This window comes from Acinonyx jubatus, chromosome C1 (genome assembly GCF_027475565.1).
Source record: "Acinonyx jubatus isolate Ajub_Pintada_27869175 chromosome C1, VMU_Ajub_asm_v1.0, whole genome shotgun sequence".
Classification (NCBI taxonomy): domain Eukaryota; kingdom Metazoa; phylum Chordata; class Mammalia; order Carnivora; family Felidae; genus Acinonyx; species Acinonyx jubatus.
Window position 1 is genome coordinate 29,927,335 of NC_069381.1, and position 20,735 is coordinate 29,948,069.

The 20,735-nt window shown below is 40.8% G+C and overlaps 1 protein-coding gene across 18 annotated transcripts in view; it reads left to right on the forward strand.

Annotated features, from left to right (window-relative positions):
- MACF1 (microtubule actin crosslinking factor 1) overlaps positions 1 to 20,735 on the forward strand; it is a 328,483-nt gene that overhangs the window by 93,085 nt on the left and 214,663 nt on the right. The window contains exon 1 of one of the 18 annotated variants that reach the window (XM_053211858.1): positions 7,118 to 8,922. The exons of 16 other annotated variants lie outside the window; for them this stretch is intronic. In XM_053211858.1, coding sequence (XP_053067833.1) covers positions 8,814 to 8,922 — 109 coding nt within the window. In that variant the 5' untranslated portion in view covers positions 7,118 to 8,813. Of the gene's footprint in view, positions 1 to 7,117; positions 8,923 to 17,189; positions 19,120 to 20,735 lie in introns of those variants that run through there. One more of the 18 variants, XM_053211868.1, reaches the window with a different exon arrangement.

Consider the following 20,735-nt stretch of genomic DNA (forward strand, 5'->3'; position numbering starts at 1 on the left):
AATTGCTGAGTTGGACAAGAAGGCCACCCAGAGTTTGGGTGTTGGGGCAGAATCCATGTCTGGAGAGATTTCTAGAAGTGGAATTTTTGAATCAGTAAAGTGACTTCGTGCCAGCTTTAAGAAAAAGGAAAACCTGTATTTGTGTTCTTGGAGTCACTTTTTTCCTTAAACCCCCAGGTAGATTTGGAATTCTGTTAAAAGTGGTTCAGTTCCTCTGTTAGTGTATATATCTGCTGGGTCTGTCTGTCTAAAGAAGTATATTGAGTTTTTCCTGCCATAAGATGAATAGTTTTCCAGGCATTTGCTCTCTGGTGTATGTTTTTGCAGTCAAAATAGATTCATTCCCAAGAAATGCTTATATTTTGTGAATCTCCATGGTTTACTGGACCCTGTTTAACTCATTCCAGTATGTTTTGCCTTTATACTCCTGGCTCTCACAGTGCTCTTTGGACCCATTACACAAATAGTTGTTAAGAGATTTCATATACAGAAGCAGAATTCATCTAGCTTTGAAAACTTTAGTGAGAGAGCAAAAATAAGCACAAAACTATATTATAAAATAGAAAGTGCTAAATGTCATGAGAGAGAAACAAAATATAATATAATCTCAAGAGAAGGAGATGTTTACTTCTGACTGGGATGGAGGGAGTCACCAGGGAAAAATCTGTGGCAATATTGGCTTTAAGCTGGTCCATATGAATGGGATTTTGATTAGTGGAGATGAGAAGGAAATACATTCCAGGTTAAATGAGGAAAACACTGTAAAGCCAGAGAGAGTTTTTTGAATTTAATTTGCTGACAGTGGGAAATTGAAAGTTTTAGAATGAAATTACAAATGAACATTTATTGAGCATTTAAGATATACTGGTCATTATGCATGCTTCTGTGATATTAATCTCACAGTGAATATGGACAGGATTGGCAGACTGGGATTAGGCAAATTAGGCAAATTATCAGTTTACTAAAGTTTTATACAGTCTGAACAGTATTCAGAGATCTTTGTGGTCAGATGTGGCTTGTATGCTGCTCCTCCAAATAATGATAATAGTAGCCAATAATTATTGAGCACATACTGTGTGCCAGCCATGATCTAAGCACCTTAAATGCATTAACTCGCTCTATGAGACAGGTACTGTTAGTGTCATCATTTTACAGATGGGGAAATTGAGGCTGTATGCGGTGAATTAAATAATTTGCCCAAAGGTGCTAATGTGACATATATTGTAAAGTCTGGATTTGAATGTAGGCAGTCTGGCTTCAGACTGAGCTTGTAATTACCACGCTACTATAATGGCATCTAGGGTACTGAGCAAAAAATTTGGGAAAATTTCCTACCATTATTGTATTCACTGATACTTGGGTATGTAGAATATTCTTTGTAGGCATTCTGGGCCTTTGCATATTTATTGTTTTCATAATCCTACATTGCTAAACATTAGAGACAGGAGTCACAATGTCTCCTAATTAGCTACTGTGAAGCACACGTCCTCTGCCTATCCGTAGTTAGATGCCTACTGGACTCATGGCAGGCGACAGATGACCAGAGCTCGGGGCCAGGCTTTGATGTCTGGATCCTGTTGTTCCCAGAAGCTCAAGGTTTCCATTGACAACAGCCACATACTAATCTCTACCACAGTTTTAATCTCAGGTATATCTGTTGTTTTTAAAAAAAGTATCCTCTTTGTAAGCATTATTTTTCCAGATTTCAGTCTTTTATTTTTTTTTTATTTTTATAAAGTTTATTTATTAACTTTTGAGAGAGCGAGAGAGAGAGAGAGAGCATGTACACATGAGCAGGAGCAGGAGAGGGGTAGAGAAAGGAGAGAGGGAATCCCAAGCCGACTCCGTGCTATCAGCACAGAGCCTGATGTGGAACTCAAACCCACAAACTGTGAGATCATGACCTAAGCTGAAATCAAGAGTCAGATGCTTAACTGACTGAGTTACCCAGTAATCCCCAGATTTCAGTCTATTAAATGGATCTTGAGGCGCCTGGGTGGTTCAGTAGGTTGAGTGTCCAACTCTTGGTTTCAACTCAGGTCATGATCTCACAGTTTGTGGGTTCAAGCCCTGCATTGGGTTCTGCGCTGACAGTGAGGGGCCTGCTTGAGATTCTCTCTCTCCCCTCTTTTTCTGGCCTACCCCACTCACGTGCTCTCTTTCAAAATAAATAAATTATAAATGAATGAATGAATGAATGAATGAATGACTAAATGGGTCCTAAGTTATTAGTCTGTATCTGCTCAAGTTCAGAGGCTGTGGATGTCAGTTATTTTGAGACCACGTATAACTCCATGGCAGCTTGAATAACAGTCACAGCGCCCCTTCTCACAGACCTGCTGTCACCTCAGTCGCAGACATGAAAGTGATTCTGGGGTGTTGTCTTGTTTTGAGATTTCTTGTGGGTAATGGCTGTGGGTGACCACCTTAAATTCTTGGGAGTGAAATAGTCTTAAAGGGAGGCAGGTCTCAAATCTTAATGAAGGTTAGAGTCTTGCTTTTACAGGGCTTCTTTGGTGGTTTGGGGCCCTGCCCATTGGCTGTAGGGAAGGGATATCCTGGGGGGTGCTAAATATGACTTTAAAAGGCCCATTCTTTGTATAATAAATGATCTCTAAAAAAAACCCCAGTCACTCCCTCCTGCCAGCTTCTAACCACTTCCTATAAATGACAGCACACAGATCCATCTTAGTTTTGCTAAGTGAAAAATTTATTTTATTTTCACAGAGGCAGTTCCCCTTCTCTTCTTTACTCCTTCAGACAAATGTGCATATATAGAAAGCCTGGAAACAAAACTTATTACCTGTCATATGTAGAAAAATGGTTGTATCCAAGGTATAGCATGCCATCTTATGAAGAGTAAATTACCTTGGATACCTTCCATTGTCTTCTCTAATAATAATAGTAAGTTCAGAATATATCTTGATACTTGAATGCTGTGGATTTTTTTTCTTCAAATTTCCTAGGTGTTTTTGAATGGCACAAGCATATGATCTATGATTTTCTAATTTAAGATAGTTTTGCAGTGAGGCAGAGAAATGGTTTTAACTTCGGGAAATAAAAATATGGTGAAGATATTTATAAGATTGCCAAAAGACAGTTGTATGAGGTGATACAGGCAGCACTAACAGTGTGATGTTCTGTGTTGAAGTTGAGATGCTTTCCTTAGAGCCAGGTCAGGCTATGTACAGTATGTGTAAAGAGGAAGTATTCCAGACATATAAATATCTAAATTGTTTAACTTCAAGTTAGTTAGTTTGCCAGAACATTTTAGTAAAAGGAGACAGTGTGATAAAATACACTGGTTTGAAATCAGACAGATAAAAGTTCAGATGTCAGTTCACTCTCTTACTTTGTAACTTTGGGCAAAATAATTTGAATTTTCTGAGCTTCAAGTTCTTTTTTATTTTTATCAAAAAATTTATTTAAAAAATTTGAGTACATGTGACATACAATGTTAGGAACCCCCTAACATTTATAAAATTATTTATAAATTTAATTTATAAAATTTGTAAATATACAAAATTTATAAGATTTATTAAATTATTTATAAGATGTCCTCATTTGTGGTATTAACAATATATAATAATAAAATATTAACTAATACTGATAATATTATCAAGATTAAATGAAGTAACAGATGTGAAGATACTCTCTAGTAGCCACTTAATAAATGTTAGTATATTGCAGTATTAGTATAGTATATTATAATAAATGCCCTTTCATCTTCTTTGGCCATCACAGCTCCAGGGCTTGTCTATAGTAAGGGGTACATCATCATCATCTTTGTGTCCACTGTGTCTAGCATGATGCTCCGTGTTTTTATATTGAATGAATGCAGACACCTGGGTGGCTCAGTCGGTTGAGCAGCCGACTCTTGATTTTGGCTCAGGTCATGATCCCAGGGTCGTGGGATTGAGCCCCACATTGGACTCCATGCCGAGCATGGAACCTGCTTGAGATTCTCACTCCTTCCCTCTGCCCATCTCCTCCACTTGCGCACGTGCTCTCTCTAAAATAATAAAATAAAGTAAAACAAATTGAGTGAACGGATGGATGGATGAAATGCTCTGTTTCACATGAGAGCCCTGCTCCAGAAGAGGCTCTGGCGTAGTTTCCACTGGATTGCGCTATTGGTTTTCCTTCCGTAGCCTTTATTCCTTTCAGCAAACACTAGTACATTTCATATGCCAAGAAAAATTCTCAAAAAAAAAAAAAAAAGAAAAAGAAAAATTCTCTTGATCCTAGGTCCCTCTCTCTGCTCTTCTTTACAGTAACATTCCTTGAGTTGTTTTTACTTTGTTGTCACTAATTCTTCTCCCATTCTTTTTTTATATTTAACTTAAAAAATCAGTCTTAATTGAGGTATAATTGACACATTATGTTAGTTGTAGGTGTACAACATAATACTTTGATATTTGTGAGGTGCCTGGGTGGCTCAGTCAGTTAAGTGTCTGACTTTCAGCTCAGGTCATGGTCTCACGGTTTGTGGGTTTGAGCCCCGCATCGGGCTCTGTGCTGCCAGCTCAGAGCCTGGAGCCTGCCTCAGATTCTGTGTCTCCCTCTCTCTCTCTGCCCCTCCCCTGCTTGCGCTCTGTCTCTCTCTCAAAAATAAATAAACATTAAAAAAATTTTTTTTGAATAATTTGATATTTGCATATATTGCAAAATGATCACCACAGTAAGTCTGGTTAACATCTGTCACCCTTGGGAATGCAAGCTGGTGCAGCCACTCTGGAAAACAGTATGGGGGTTCCTCAAAAAACTAAAAATAGAACTACCACACGAGCCAGCAATTGCACGACTAGGCATTTATCCATGGGATACAGGTGTGCTGTTTCGAAGGGACACATGCACCCCCATGTTTATAGCAGCACTAACAACAATAGCCAAAGTATGGAAAGAGCCCAAATGTCCATCGATGGATGAATGGATAAAGAAAATGCGGTGTGTGTATATGGTGTGTGTGTATACACACCACACACACACACACACACACACACACACACACACACATACATACAATGGAGTATTACTTGGCAATCGAAAAGAATGAAATCTTGCCGTTTGCAACTACACGGATGGAACTGGAGGGTATTAGGCTAAGTGAAATTAGTCAGAAAAAGACAAAAATCATATGACTTATATGAGGACATTAAGAGAAAAAACAGATGAACATAAGGGAAGGGAAACAAAAATAATATAAAAACAGGGAGGGGGACAAAACAGAAGAGACTCATAAATATAGAGAACAAACTGAGGGTTACTGGAGGGGTTGTGGGAGGGGGGCATGGGCTAAATGGGTAAGGGGCATTAAGGAATCTACTCCTGAAATCATTGTTGCACTATATGCTAACTAATTTGGATGTAAATTTTAAAAAATAAAAAATGAAATTAAAAATAAAAAAGGATATTGACAAACCAGTACAAAAAAAAAAAATCTGTCACCTTATAGAGTTACCAAAAGATTTTTTTTTCTTGTGATGAGTACTTAAAAAAAAATTTTTTTTAAAGCTTATTTATGTATTTTGAGAGAGAGAAAGAGCAGGGGAGGGGCACAAAGAGAGGGAGAGAGAGAGAATCCCAAGCAGCCTCCACACTGTCAATGCAGAGCCTGATGGGGGTCTCAAACTCACAAACTGTGAGATCATGACCTGAGCTGAAACCAAGAGACAGGTACATGACCAATTGAGCCACCTAGGAGCCCCTCTTGTGATGAGCACTTTTAAGATCTACTCTCTTAGCAACTTTCACATAGGCAATCCATTTTTAGATTTTTAACTATAGTCACCATGCTCTTCATCATATCCCTAAAAATCCCATTCTTTCCTGAATCATTCCAGTCAAGCCATTTCTGGCATCAAAACTGCCCTTGTTAAAGTCATCAGCAACCTCCACATTGCTAAATTCAGTGGTCCATTCTCAGTCCTCATCATGACACATTAATAGCTTTGACATGGTTAATTACTGCTTTTTTTTTTTAAGATTTTATTTTTATGTAATTTCTACACCCTACATGGGGCTCGAACCCAGAACATCAAGATCACATGCTCCACCGACTGAGCCAGCCAGGTGCCCCTAATTACTACTTCTTGAAACATTTCTCCTGGCTTCTGGGGCAGCATGCTCTTTGGTTCTCCTAACCCCCTGGCCTCTCTTATATGGTTCTTACTCTTCCCCATCTGATGTAGTGTTTCCAGCACTTAGTCCATTAAGTTGGTCTCTTCTCTGTTCACTCCCCAAGTGATCTCACTCCATTTCCAGGCTTCAAAACTCATTCTGGGTCTTTCCCAAAATCCTAGATTCATATAGTCAACTGCATATTCAAAATTCCACTGGTATGTCTACTGGGCATTTTAAATCTAATGTGTCCAAATGGGAATTCCTGCCTACCCGCATCCCCCCCCCCAAACCAAACAACTGCAATCACCAACAAACCCCAAACCCTCTGCTTCTCTGACAGTCTTTCCCAACTCAGGAAGTAGCAGTTCCGTTCTTTCAATTTCTAAGGCCAGAACTCCTGGAGCCATGACTCTATTCTTTCTGTCCTCCCTCTACATCCATTCTATCAACAAATCCTGATGACTCTTTCTTTGTAACTTATCCAGAATGTGACCACATCTCACCAGCTCTAACACCACACTCTGGTCCCAGCTGTTGTTTCTCAGCTACCAGTTTTCACTTGGATTATTGTAATGGTGTTTTAACTAGTTTCCTTGCTCCTGTTCTTGCTTTCCAGTATCTGTTCTCAATAGAATAGCAAGAAGGATTCTTTTAAAACCCTAAGTTAAGTCATGTCACTGTTTCACACAAAACTTTCCAAAAGTTTCCTACTTCACTTAGAAGAAAAGCCAAAGTCTTTACAAATGGCCTACACAGCCATAGGCGACCTGATAATCTCTCTTGCTTCATCTCCTGACGCTCTCCCCTTCTCTCTTTGAGCTCCAACCATTATAGTTTTCTCCATGTTCCCTGAACACACCAAACCTACTTTTGCCTCAGGGACTTTGCACTTGCTTTAAAAAAATTTTTTGGCTCCTCTTTTCTCTGGATAGCCATATGACTTGTTTGCTCATATTCTTTTTTAAATTTATTTAAGTTTATTTATTTTGAGAGAGAGACAGAGGATGAGCAGAGAAGGGGCAGAGGGAGAGAGGGAGAGAGAGAATCCCAAGCAGGCTCCTCACTGACCAGAGCCAAAATCAAGAGTTGGAGGTTTAACTGACTCAGCCACCCAGGAGCTCCTGCTCATAGTCTTTAGGTCTCTGCTTAATGCTCTTATTAGAGAAGCCCTCGCTGAACATAAAACTGTAAACTTGATTCTGTTGGCACTCCCTCTCCTCTTCATCTCTTTTAGTATTTGTGTGACAAACATCTCCGTTGTATTTGTGTGACAAACTACTTGATTGTTTGTTTTTACTTTTTGTCTTCCCCAACCTGATTGCTGTCCCTATAGTTTTGCTGTTCTAGAATGTCATATGGGTGGAACTCTACGGTATGTAGCTTTTTGCGTTTAGTTTCTTTCATGTAGTATAATGCTTCTGAGATTCATCTGTGCTGTTGAATTTTGTTCCTTTTTCATTGCCGTGTTGCACTCCATTATATGGATTTGTTTATTAGTCCACCAGTTGATGGACTTTGGGCTGGTTCCAGATTTTCATTACTTTGAATAAAGCTGCTATTAATGTTCACATACAGGTCTCTGTGTGAACACATGTTTTTACTTTTCCTGGGTAAATCCTAGGCATGATGTTGCTTGGTCATTTGGTATGTGTATGTTCAACTTTATAAGAAACTGCTCAACCAGAGCTGTTGTGCCCATGTACACCCCCACCAGCAGTGTGTGAGAATTCTAGTTGCTTCACATCCTTGCCAAGACTTGATATGATCAGTCTTTTTAATTTGAGTCATTCTAGTAGATATGTAGTGGTAAAGTGTTTTCAGTTGCTGCTGTAGCCTCTGTATCAAGTTTTCATTTGTAAGCAGGCCTTAGCTTTGTGGAAGGCATTGTTTCCTGCTGTCATTGAGTATCCTCGTATCCCCTCAGGCAGCTAGTGGAAATCAGGTGGGTTTTCCAACTCTGAAAGCACACTGGTTTTTTGTTCTCCTTGTTCATCTTCATCAGGCCTTGATGTCAGATCTAGCTCATAGAGCTTGTTCTGTATGTGATCCTCTCTGTCATGATGTTCAGGTCCCTCGCCTCCCCCTCCCAGGCCATGGGTGTGGAAGGGTTGCCCTCTGACTGGCCAGGGTACTCATGGACACTTACAATACATCCTTGTGTACTTGGCCCCCTCCCCGCAAGTGGTTCCCTAGTAATTCTGTGACTTTGTTCTTTTGGCTTCATCCTGAAGTCTGGTGTTCCAGCCTGGCCGGGAATGGAAAGTTAAGAGTGTGACGTCCTCTGACACCCTCCCTTCTTGTAGAGGGGTCTGAGGTTTGTTTGTTTAAGCTGAACAGAGGATGCCAAAGATAGAATTTGAGTCAGCTCAGCACTGGCTTAGGCTCTCCTTTTCACTCTCCTGGTTCCTCCTTCGCTTTCCCCTCCCCCTCTAGCCAGTTGTTTCCTGGGCTTTGTCTGAGATACACTGTACGGTTTTAGCCCCATCTCGTAGTACTGCCTGCTGAAAAACAGTCAGAGGCGACATGGAGGAGAAGCCGCCAGGAAGTTTCTGACAACAATGAGCTGCGGGCCTCTGCCTCTGCGCTGATAGTACGGGACAGCAGTAACCTCAGGAGAAAGGCATTCGGAGGCCTGCGCTGAGCTGTGGGCTTGTGGCTAACTCTGGAAAGGAGGAAGGTCGAGCGTGGAAATGCCTCTTTTAGATTCGTCCTATTTGCCATCAACCATCTTTATTCTGACTCATGTTCTGGGAATTGCCGGTGTTCTGTACTGGAAGAGATGTGCCAGGGGCAGAGCAGGTAACTTTTGTACTGAAGTATTCTTTAAATCAATCTACTGTGGGGCTTTTGAGGGTGGGGTAAATGACGGAGGGCTTTCCAGTGGCTTTCCTTAAAGGGCCAGTACGTCTTCTCAGCCCGGATGCTATCAGACCTAGGACCTAGTATGTGTAGATGTACTGAGGAAACAGGGCTGCCCTGGACCTGGACTCTTCCCTGTTCTGTGAGGCTGTCTGCTAGAGGGTGCTGGTTTGATGAAGTGATGTCTGGGCTCCAAGCTGAGGGAAATGGCAATGGTGCTGACTTGGGTCCTTAGAGAATCAAGCTCTTCCTTTCCTTCCTTTCTTAATCTCGAAGTGGCTTTTAGATCTTTGTTTTTAACCAAAACCATACAGTAATTCTATCACCCTCCTCTGGGTCCTCTAGGTCTGATCTGAGAAAACTTGTGGAATTAGAGAAGTTTCTGGATTTGGTGTGTTTTTGGATGAAAAAAGGCAGTGGAGGAAAGGCCAGTGAGAGGAAGGGGTGAATGGTGTCCATGCCTAGGTGCTGCCTCTGTTCTCTTTGATATGATTAAAACTGTTCCTTTCCCCTCAGGCAGCTGTATAGTTTACTTGTTTATCTAAGCCATCCTGTTCAATGCAAAGTAGCTAACTGTTCTTTTCCCCAGGGAGTCAGATCCTGATACTTAAAAAAAAAAAAAAAAAAAAAAAAGCAGACCCCTCTTTCTTCTAGTACTTGCTATTAGTTAAATTATATTCCTTTGGCTTCTAAAAGCCCAGTGCTGGAACAGCTTCACGTTTGCTATTTCTAAGTCTCCATGGTTGAGGATTAATAAAAGTCTAACTTTCCCTGGAGTCTACCCTTGGATTTCAGTGCTTTTACTACTGTCATTGTGATCCACCTGCTACCTTCAAGCCAATGTATTGAGAACTTGTTCCTTGGTATCTTACAAGTTAAGGTAGAGATTTAATGACTTATTACTTCGCTTGCTATTAAAAGTTCATGAATGCTTGACAGAATTAGAATTAGATTCAGTCATTCCCCAGTGTCCTTTCCAGTAAGTCCCAGAAATGCTTTTGACTAAATATTCAGATCCCAGCATGTGTCTATATCAGCAAAAACAGACATTCAGAAATATGTTTGCTTGTGTGGTGGTGTGTTTAAAGAGGTAGCCCAACGTAGCTTTCCTGGAATATAAGCCTGTATTGGAGTTTAGAAAGAAAGGAAAAGGCAGGCATGAATTATTTGGCCCTATGTACTATTTCAGATGCAGTGAGAAAGTAATTATCATCCAGGCTGAGGCTGCTACTTCCCTTTCCCCATGCACTATGGTAATGACATTTCTAAACCACTCATTGATATTTTTAAAGTTTACCTTCAGTATAAGATTTTCTCTGATACTTACTAGGCAGACCCCTGTCTTTTAAGTGCTTTCTTTTTTATGTTTTAGTAATGTGAATTTCATAAATAGCCATAAAATGCATTGAAATAAAAAAGAAAAATACATTGTAAAAGCTTTTTATTTCTATGAGACAACTTTGGTTCTAGTACCTCATAGTTAATTGGGAATGTGCTGTGTTCAGTTTATCTGTAAAATTGGAGCAGGGGTTTTCCAATTGGTGACTATGGATACCAAAACTTATGCAGAAATGCTTAAGAGATTCTGTACCCATTTTATTTTAATTTCAATTTTGAGATGTATTTTATCTATTTAAAATATATTTAAATAGATACATTTATCTCGGGGCGCCTGGGTGGCACAGTCAGCTAAGCGTCTGACTTTGACTCAGGTCATGACCTGGCGGTCCGTGAGTTTGAGCTCCACATTGGGCTCTGTGCTGACGGCTCAGAGCCTGGAGCCTGCTTCCCATTCCATGTCTCCCTTTCTCTCTGCCCCTCCCCCGCTCATATTTTCTCTCTCTCTCTCTCTCTCTCTCTCTCTCTCTCTCTCTCACAAATAAACATTTAAAAAAAGTAACATATATGCTGTAATGTACTACCTTCCAAATGGACATCACCAGAATAAAGTTTCCCCACCATCTATCTCTGTATATATATTTAACTGCTTATAAATTTACAGTTTATTCAAAAAGTGAAGTTAGTATCTAGTATCTTTTCATCTGGTCTTTAAAAAAAAATTTTTTTTTTTAATTGGAAGCGTTTCACTATTGCAGAACATACTGCAGAATATATGTCCTGTGCCTGATAAATTCTGGGCAAGACTCAGTTGTATGGGCTCAGGTGCTCAGTCCATAGTGAGTGGGAAACACATTGGTAAGTGATGACACTGTAATATTGGCAGAGCATGTACTAAAAGTTTTTGTGCTTCTTGCCCTACATTTCTAGTCATATTTACATTTTGTAAAGAATGTACACAGTTTTAGATATTGAAGGTATTTGGCTTTGAAACAAATATTTCTGCTGTTCTTCAGGCTCTTGTATCAATTTATTTGAGTAATATCATGAGAGTACCAGGCACACTGTGAAACTGTTACTGTTTGTTGCTGTTTGTATGAACCAGTTAAAAAAGGCTTCACTGTATTTCATGACATAGACATAGACTGGATGCTGAGACTATTATAACTGTAATTAACTGATCTCTAATTTTAATCAAAATTACTCGACTGGTTATTTCATTTAGCTTTAAAATAAGTAACATACATTTGAAGCCATAACACTGATTTATACTATTAAACACTGCTTTTATTTATTTTTTATTTTATTAAAAAAAATTTTTTTTAACGTTTATTCATTTTTGAGAGACAGAGCATGAGCGGGGAAGGGGCAGAGAGAGGGAGACATAGAATCCGAAGCAGGCTCCAGGCTCAGCTGTCAGTACAGAGCCTAACGTGGGGCTTGAACTCACAAACTGCGAGATCCTGACCTGAGCAGAAGTTGAATGCTCAACCGACTGAGCCAGCCAGGTGCCCCTATTTTTATTTTTTTTTAATACTGCTTTTATATATTCTATATGTTGAGTTGCATATAAGATTTGTTTGAAAACGTGTTCTGTGAGAGTTAAAAACCACTAGGTGGTTTCTTTCTTTCTTTCTTTCTTTCTTTCTTTCTTTCTTTCTTTCTTTCTTTCTTTCTTTCTTTTTCTTTCAGAGAGAAAGAGAGTGCACATGTACAGAGAGAAGCAGAGAGAGAGGGAGACAGAGGATTTGAAGTGGCTCTGCCATGATAGTAGAGAGCCCCTTGCAGGGCTTGAAGTCAGACTCACAAACTGTGAGATTATGACCTGAGGCAAAGTCTGACACTTAACTGACTGTGCCACCCAGGTGCCCCTAAAAACCACTAGGTAATTTGAGGGTTCCTTCTAGTTCCTTGGTTCTAAGACACTGTGTTCTGGTAAACCCTCACTGTGTTTGTATAGATTTCTGATTTCTCCCACTCTTTTTTTTTTTTTCAATTTTTTTAAGCTTTTATTTATTTTTGAGAGAGAGAGAGAGAGAGAGAGAGAGAGAGAATGCTGGAGAGGAACAGAGTGAGAGGGAGACACAGAATCTGAAGCAGGCTCCCAGCTCTGATCTGTCAGCACAGAGCCCGACACGGGGCTCGAAACCACAAACCAGAGATCATGACCTGAGCCGAACGAAGTCAGATGCTTAACCGACTGAGCCACCCAGGTGCCCCTGATTTCTTCCGCTCTTAAAGTTGATAACAAGTTCTGTTTTTCTTGTAGAGTTGGAAAGGATCTTACATATTAACCAGTCCAACCTCTTAATCCTACCTTTATTAGAAGTCATTCTTCCTTTGCTTAAAGGTCTTTGATGGTACAACATACAGCCTATGGACTATTCATTGTGTTGGTAACTGGGGAGTTCCTTTTTAATTTGGAAGTTGCCTCTTTTTTTTTTTTTTTCCTTTGTAAAGCTTATTTACTTTATGAGAGACCATGAGCGGGGGAAGGGCACAGAGAGAGGCAGAGAGACCATCCCAAGCAGACTCCACACTGTTAGCACAGAGCTTGATGCAGGGCTCGAACTCATGAACCCATGAGATCATGACCTGAGCCACAATCAAGAGTCGGATGCTTAACAGACTAAGCTATCCAGATGCCCCAGAAGTTGCCTCTTTGTAACTTAGGCCCATTAGTCCAAATTTTGCCTAGCAAAGATCAAGTCTACTTCCTCTTCTAGGTGTCAGACTTACTTAGGTTGGAAGGCTATCTTTGCCAGCCCAGACACTTTCCTCTTATTTACTATATATGATTCCCTAACTCATTATTCTAGTATTCCCTTTGGACAGTTAACTCAATTGTTTTTGCTTTGAAAATTTGGAGGCCATGTGTGCATGTGGAGAGGTGAGGGGAGTAGAACAGAAACATGGGGAAGGAATCACTGATCACTGTTCCTTCACTTTTCTTAGTTTTTTTCCTAGATGTTTATGAGTCCCTTGGTGAGCTCTGGTTATATAAGCACATGGCTTTTACAACCACATCCCTAAGTCACCATCTCTTCAGCGGATGTAAACAAGGCACAGGAAGACATAGTTTATATTGAAGTCATATAATATCTGTAAAACAGCACTTTGCATTCAATTAGTATGTAGATTTTTAAGTAGTTTTCGATACACCCTGTCCACACTTAACATTCACATATATCATCTTGTTACTCCAAAAACTTCCTGTTAAAATAACCTATTTCCCCCAGACTCCTCCCCACTCCTATAGCCAGAGTTACCTTTCTGAAATACAGAGCTTTGCGTGTCACTCTCCTGCTTAAAATCCATCAGTGCCTCTCCTCTGCTTTTAGAATAAAGTTCAAACTTTTCAGCATGACATAAAAGTGTTGTGGGGCACCTGGCTGGCTCAGTCAGTAGAGCATGCGACTCTTGATCTCGGGGTCATGAGTTTGAGTCCCACGTCGAGAGTAGAGATTACTTTTTTTTTTTTTTAAGTGTTTTTATAATTTGCTCCCTGCCTATTTCACTAGTTCCATTTCCTGTCTTGGTCTTATAAGCAACTAGTACTCCAGAATCTTTTAAAAACTTGCAGATCTCTACCACAAATGCCCATACCATCTTTTCAGCTGGACTACTTGATACTTGTCCTTCAAGGTAAGTAGTTACTGCCTCTGGAAAGTCTTTCTCCACTGAAGTAAGACTTCCTTTTCAGTGCTCCAATAGCATTGTGTTAGTGCTTCTTATTCAAACCTGTATCATCTTGCTCTTGTCTGTCTCTCCCCACTAATTAGAGGCTGTTAGACTGTAAGATCTTTAAGAACAGGGACTCTTACTCACCTCAGTTTCTCAAGTGTCTGAGACAAAATAGCTGTCAGCAAATGTTCCTTGAACAAATAAAATGAAAAAATTATGATAGCATTAGATATAAGCTGTAGCATGAACTTGTCCTATTCACTTATGTATTTATAGGGCTTGCATTAGCTTGCCATGTAATCTAAGATAGGTGCTCCATATAAAATAATTGAATGATAGAGAGTTGCCCTGTGTTGTAGTTTATTAATAACTCATATTGTTATAGCATAAATGGGAAGAAAGCTTTATGGTTCCTTGAGAAGAACATTTGCCAAAGGACAAATGTGTCCCTCTCTAGGGTCTTGTTTTCTTTATCTGTAAAGTAAAAGGGTTGGACAATCCAGTCTCTTAAGGTTCTTTCCATTTTCAGTATCCCACTGGGATACTAGCTATAATTCCTGGATCTGGACCATGTGAAGTACAACCTAAGATTGTGTCACCTTGTTGTTTTTTTTTTTTTTTTTAAAGGAGCTCCATTACACGGTTGAGTCTATTAAGCTTAAGTTCAGTTATAAAATGGTCAGAGACTGTCCATGGATTGCTGTTAATCTCCCTGCTACACACCACTGTCCCTTTAGTTTTCTTGAACTTCAGCACATGACTTACAGGTTTTCTAGTTACATTTTGTCCTGTGAGACTTGGCGTCAGTGTTGAGGTTGTTTTGAATGTTGATTCCTCCATTTATGACATTAGCTGTGCATCCTCCATTTATATTATCTGAAAATGTGTTAGGCATATAACAGGCACTCAGTAAATAAGTAAATGGTCATATATCAAATATCTTTACTCAGATGACAAAACCATTAGCTGTTTTAATCAAGGTGGAGCCTTTATCTTTTTCTTTCCTTAGCTATTTTTTCCAAATCTGTCCAGTGTAGAAAGACCACTGAACTTGGAGTCAGGAAATCTGAGTTCTAAGTCCTGGCTCTTCTGCTGCCTACTGGGAGATGTTAGGTCACTTATTTCCTCTGGACTTCAAATTTCCATTCTGAGTGAGAAGAATAAAGGCTAAAGTCTCTAATTTTCTGTGATTCTGGCAGTGTGATCATCTGGCCTGGACTTGCATATAGCATGGAACTGTGGTTGCGAGTCTGGGTCAGACTGCTTGTGCTATCATTCAAGCTCTGCCACTACTGGCAGATTGACATCAATCTACCTGGGCCTGTGTTTCCTCCTCTGTAAAGTCAGGTTAATAATACTGCATGGTGGTTTCGAGTTAGTTTTTAGAATACACTCTGCACATGGTACGGACTTTACAATTGTTTTTTCTTTGTTTGTTTAAATTTATTTATTTATTAGTAATCTCTGAACCCAAAGTGGGGCTGGAACTCATGAGCCTGAGATCAAGAGTCGCATGTTCTTCTGACTGAGCCAGACTGACACTCCAAGGACTATATAATTGTTTACTATCATCATGATACTTGTTTCACAAAAGATATCATTGAGGACATAGTAATTTCCTGTAGGCTGCAGGGACAAAATACAAATATTTGTCTTTACAGTGGGAATGAAGACATGTGAAAGAAGCCAATGTGGGAGTATATGAAAAGTTAGTGGCATATTATGAATCATTGTTTTACACATCAGGAGGAAAGCCTTTTGTGTCTGCTTTAATATTCTTAACAGTGGATGATTTTGGCATTTAAAGAAATGTATATTGCTTTGATTTTCTGTGATACTGTAAGAATGCCAGTAGTTGTAAATTCTCTAATATCTTTTAGCCATGTATGGAAATAGTGGCTTGAATCTCTTCCATTCAACATTTTATTTATTTTTAATTTTTATTTTTTCCCCACCCAGCATTTTACGCATGTGTAGGTAGCAATCAGACTCACTTTTCCTGACTTTAACATCTCTGAACACACAGTGACCGATGACATGACTAAAAGTTGGGCAAAAAAGAAGGGGAATGGCTGGGGTAATCACTGCTCAGGCTGGTCTCCTCTGAATAATTAAGAGCTGACTGTCTTTTTTTTTTTTTTTTTTTTTATGTTTATTTATTTATTTTGAGAGAGACCGAGAGTGCATGCACGGTGGGGAGAGAGAGGGAGAGAGAACCACGAATAGGCTCTCTACTGTCCGTGTGGAGCCCAATGCAGGGCTCGATCTCACGAACTGTGAGATCATGACCTGAGCTGAAATCAAGAATTGGGTGCTTAACTGACCAAGGCACCCCAAGAGCTGACTGTCTTAACCAAAGTCTTCCTGCTGTCAGCAGTAGCTTCCCTTTTGAGATTCAGGACCTCCTAGGATCCTGGGAGGGAAGGCAGGTCTCCTGGTAGCTAGACTGACCTTGTCCCCAGGACTCTCTCAGTCCACAGTGCCTTCAGGGGAAATGGGTCTGCTTGGATGCAGGGGGAATGAGGAGAAGGTAGGTTTTGGTTCATCTTTTTCAGAACTTACCCAGTGATGATTATTTTGACTTTTAGAGACTGTGAAATTACTTAGTATTTCTAGAAGTTGCCCCACATATTCATTTAGGATATGCCCTAAATCTCCAGTTGGCTATAGTCAAATATTTTTATTTCTTTATCTTCCCAGGAATATTCCACGTTCTTAAATATACAGCTCCCACATGGCAGTGTAGTTGTTCTGGATGAAGTCCTTCCCACATACAGCAGGGTATAAGAGGGGGGCATAGCTTTGGAGCTGGACAAAGCTGTGTAATCTTGGTCAAGTTAGTTAGCCTTTTAAAAATATTTTCATTTCTAGGGGTGCCTAGGTGGCTTAGTCGGTTAAACGTCAGGTCATGATTTCCCTGTTCATGGGTTTGAGCCTCAAGTCAGGCTCTTTGCTGACAGCTCAGAGCCTGGAGCTTGCTTCCAATTCTGTGTCTCTCTATCCCTCTGCCCCTCCCCCGCTCACATTCTCTCTCTCTCTCTCTCTCTCTCTCTCTCTCTCTCTCAAAATAAACAAACATTAAAAGATTTTTAAAAAAGAAAAATATTTTCATTTCTGAGATGGAATTGATAATACCATCTTAGAGAATTGTTGGGATTAGATGAAATTATATTTAAAGTTCTTAGCACATCACCTGTGAACTAACAGTTACAGTAGATGCTCAGTTAATTTTAGCTTAGGTTATTGAGTGCCTTCAAAATGTGTGTAAGACCAGGATAGGAGGCAGAAGAATCAAGACTCAGGAAATTTAAGTCAGATAAAGGAAAAGGTTACTAAATACAAATCAGGAAGCATTTATTCCTTTTTCCTCTCTCTTCCCTATTCCTTGTGCCTTTCCCTTCCTAGTTCAAGGTAAATTCTGGGAGGACCCTTCCTGTCCCAAGATTGACTAAGGAGAGTTTAATAAGAGGAACAAACTGAGTAGAATTGTCGCAGGTTATCGGGGTGACTAGGAGCTTAGTCAAGGAGGGATAAGGTCAGCTGTGAGTCTCGTTATTAGTAAGTAGTAACAGGATTATTAGCACTTTGTAGGTGGGAGGGATGCCCAGTAGGGAGTGAAGAAAGCTGTCAGGGCACTGAGGCAGGTCATAGGGCTTGTGTAAACAGCGTGGCCTGCTGGGCAAGCTCAGTCTATTAGTTTTTACTTTCAGTCTTTGGGGCTAATCTCTGCAGACTTGCTTTCCTGGGCGTTGCCCCTCCCCCCCTTGCCTAGAAACAGGATTGGAAGTAGCATTAGCCTGAAGAAGTCATTCTATTTAGGGAGCTGGAGCAGAGGGCCAGTGATTAGGCCCTTATCTGCAGCGGGGCCTTTCTGCGTGGTGTGGGGCCAGGATCCTAGTGGCCGTCCTTGCCATCGGCGGAGGCTCGGCTTCTCTAACCCCTGGTTGGGTCAGAATTGTGAAGAAGCAATAGATGGGCCGGGCCATCCTAATGAAAAAGCCCTTCATTGTATTTCTTCAACATTCCAGTGTCTGGTACAATTAGCCAAGACTCAGAAAACAAGTTGGACAAACAAGCAAGCAGTCTTCCTCTGATGGATAAAGGGATCTCTGGCACCGCGGAGTTAAGTGTGCTGACTTGCAAAGACAGAGTGGGAGGGTCTGGGAAGAGGAAGGGGACTTTGGGATGACATTCCTGGCTGGATGAGAGGAAAGAATGGAGCAACAGGCAAACAGTGTTTTTGAAGTTGATGAAATCTGCCGGGCTAATCTACCTGAGAGGCTGGCTGCAGCTGGGCTACTCTGTAAAGTAGGTGGAATCATTGATGAGAGACTGTGACTCTTCCCTTTGGGCAGCTGTAAGTGTGGGGAAATGAAGCTCCCTTTAGAATCTGGGAATCTGTTGGCAGCAGACAGTGAAGGGATTCGCCGCGTTGTAGTCTCTCCCATTTTGGGACCTTCTCAGTTGGTTAACGCTTCATAGGTACTTCTGCCTGAGGAGAGGCCAGCCCTAGGAGCAGTTTGTTGGGCAATGGATGCACTGTTCCTGACTTGGCAGTAAGCCATTCTACCTTACCAGCTGTCCTGCAACTCTCTAAGATTCGCCAGGTCACAAGCTTCTGCTCTGCAAATGGAGAGTAACTCAAAGACCAGCCTCTTTCTATGTGCTCAGTCTTAGTGACTTGGCTGGACTTTTTCATATGAAGCTCCCACCTCTGTATGCTGCTGTTGGTCTGAAAACTCTGAGCTGGTGCCACTTTTGAATAGGATGCTGTTTGCCTGAAGACCTGAACCCAGTTTTTGGAATTGCCCTAAGGAGGAGCTTCCTCTCTGACCTCAAGGGGAGGAGGAGGTCATTAGGAAGTGGTGGGTGGAGCCACGTCTCTGTACTTCTGCTGTCTCTCCCTGCTCATCGAATAGCCCTTTGGCTATCTGTCTCTATTCACCCTGAAGTCTTTTTTGAGGAGCTGCAGAGGGTGCACAAGCCACTGTCTGGAGGTTCTTTGGAACACCCTCCTTTTGGGTGGGGTCAGCAGACACGAGAGTGCCATGTGGCCTAGTTACCAAGATGAGCACGAGTTCAACGCCCACCTGGTTTGCCGCATGTGCTGTATGGGTACGTGAAGTTTGTTCTTTGTCTGGGCCTGTGGATCCCAAAGAGCCCTTGCTCTCATTGACTCACAGGAATATATGGGCTTTGAAATCTTGCAGGTGTTACAAACTTCGGGCTTGTTAAAATGTGCAGGGGAATAGACTGTGGTGCCCTACTTCCTGGGGAACTTCTTAAGCTTGTAGTCACTGGCAGTTAAGAGCCTGAGCTTTGGGTGTGGGACTTTTTTATAGAGACTGAATTCATGCTCATGCTTCTTTTCGCCTGTATCAGGAAACCACTTTTAAGTTATGTTACATAGTTCTGAAAGTCCAGGGTGTATTTTTAGCAGAAGTTGGTTACCGAGTCCACCTCTGAGCAGACTGGATGGTGGGGGGCGGGGGTGGGGGCGGGGTGGGGAGGAGTCATGGCCTGGATTTCCTCTTTGGGGCTGATTGCTAATTCTCCATACACTTAGTCTCTTCTGCCAGTGGCGAGGAGCTAGGAAGACTTGAAGATGGTCTGTGGACAGGACCTAAAGAAGAGTTGGAGGCTAGGAGGAGTGTTGTGTAGGCTGCACTTAGATCTCCCTTGATAAAAGACTAGAGTTCATTTAAATAATATTCTGTGACCTTGAGCAAATGGCCTAGCCTTTTTGGCCACAGGTTTCTTTTGGCTTCCAAACTACAGGGTGCTGGAATGAGATATCAATTTATCACTTCTCAGTAAAATGAAAAAGATAAGGGGAAGGTAGTGTGCTTTTCATGAGCGAAACTCATTTAAAGAACTGTCCTTTACTTTGAAATTGCCCTTCCTACTTTTCTGATGTTAAAATGTCCTTTATTTTATGAATGAATGTTCTTAGGTGGTAGTTTGGTTTTAGGTAATGCCTACTTAAGAAAAGGTTAACAACTTTATGTTAGGTTTTCTGATTTATTTTGGAACATTTATTGGTTGGTGAAATCCAAGTTTGGGAACTCCTGGATTGATCATCGACTTTGATAATCAAACTTTTGATTTTATACTGTCGAGTCTCTAAAGCAGAACAAAATTGTGACCCAAATAGGTTTTCACTAAAATGGAAATCACTGGCTGTTTTATCAAAGGGAGATGACAGAAGAAATCTCAGAAGGGGTGTAGCATAGCTAGGGTTCCGATTCTGTCTCCTGACTGGGAGGCCAGTATTGCTAGATATTTAAGTGCTTTCTGAGAAACAGAGGTGGTATTATAATAATGTTTGGGGCACATGGAGGGGCCGTTTTAGTCTGTTGTTTCCATGTAGTCTAGCCTTTTATCTTTCTGGTATCATTGAGATTTCCTCCCTGAGATCTAAAGGAAAGAGGCTCTGTATCTGAAAGTGCTTAGAGATAAAAGGGCCCCTTTTCTGTAATCAACAGAGAAGTATAAGGAAATCTAGAATCTTTATTGAAAGTTTCGAAGCAAAAACGTTATTCTCTCTCATCCTACCTCTTTTAATCCCATGGCTGATAGTTAAAAGAGGGATTTTGGCATCACCTGTTTACTTGGGGCTCTTGCTCTACCACCAAATAGCTATATGAGGTGGGAGAATTGCTTAACCTTTCTATGCCTTGGTTTCTTCATTTGTTAAAAGAGGATTTAAATAGACCCTAACTCAGAGTCAT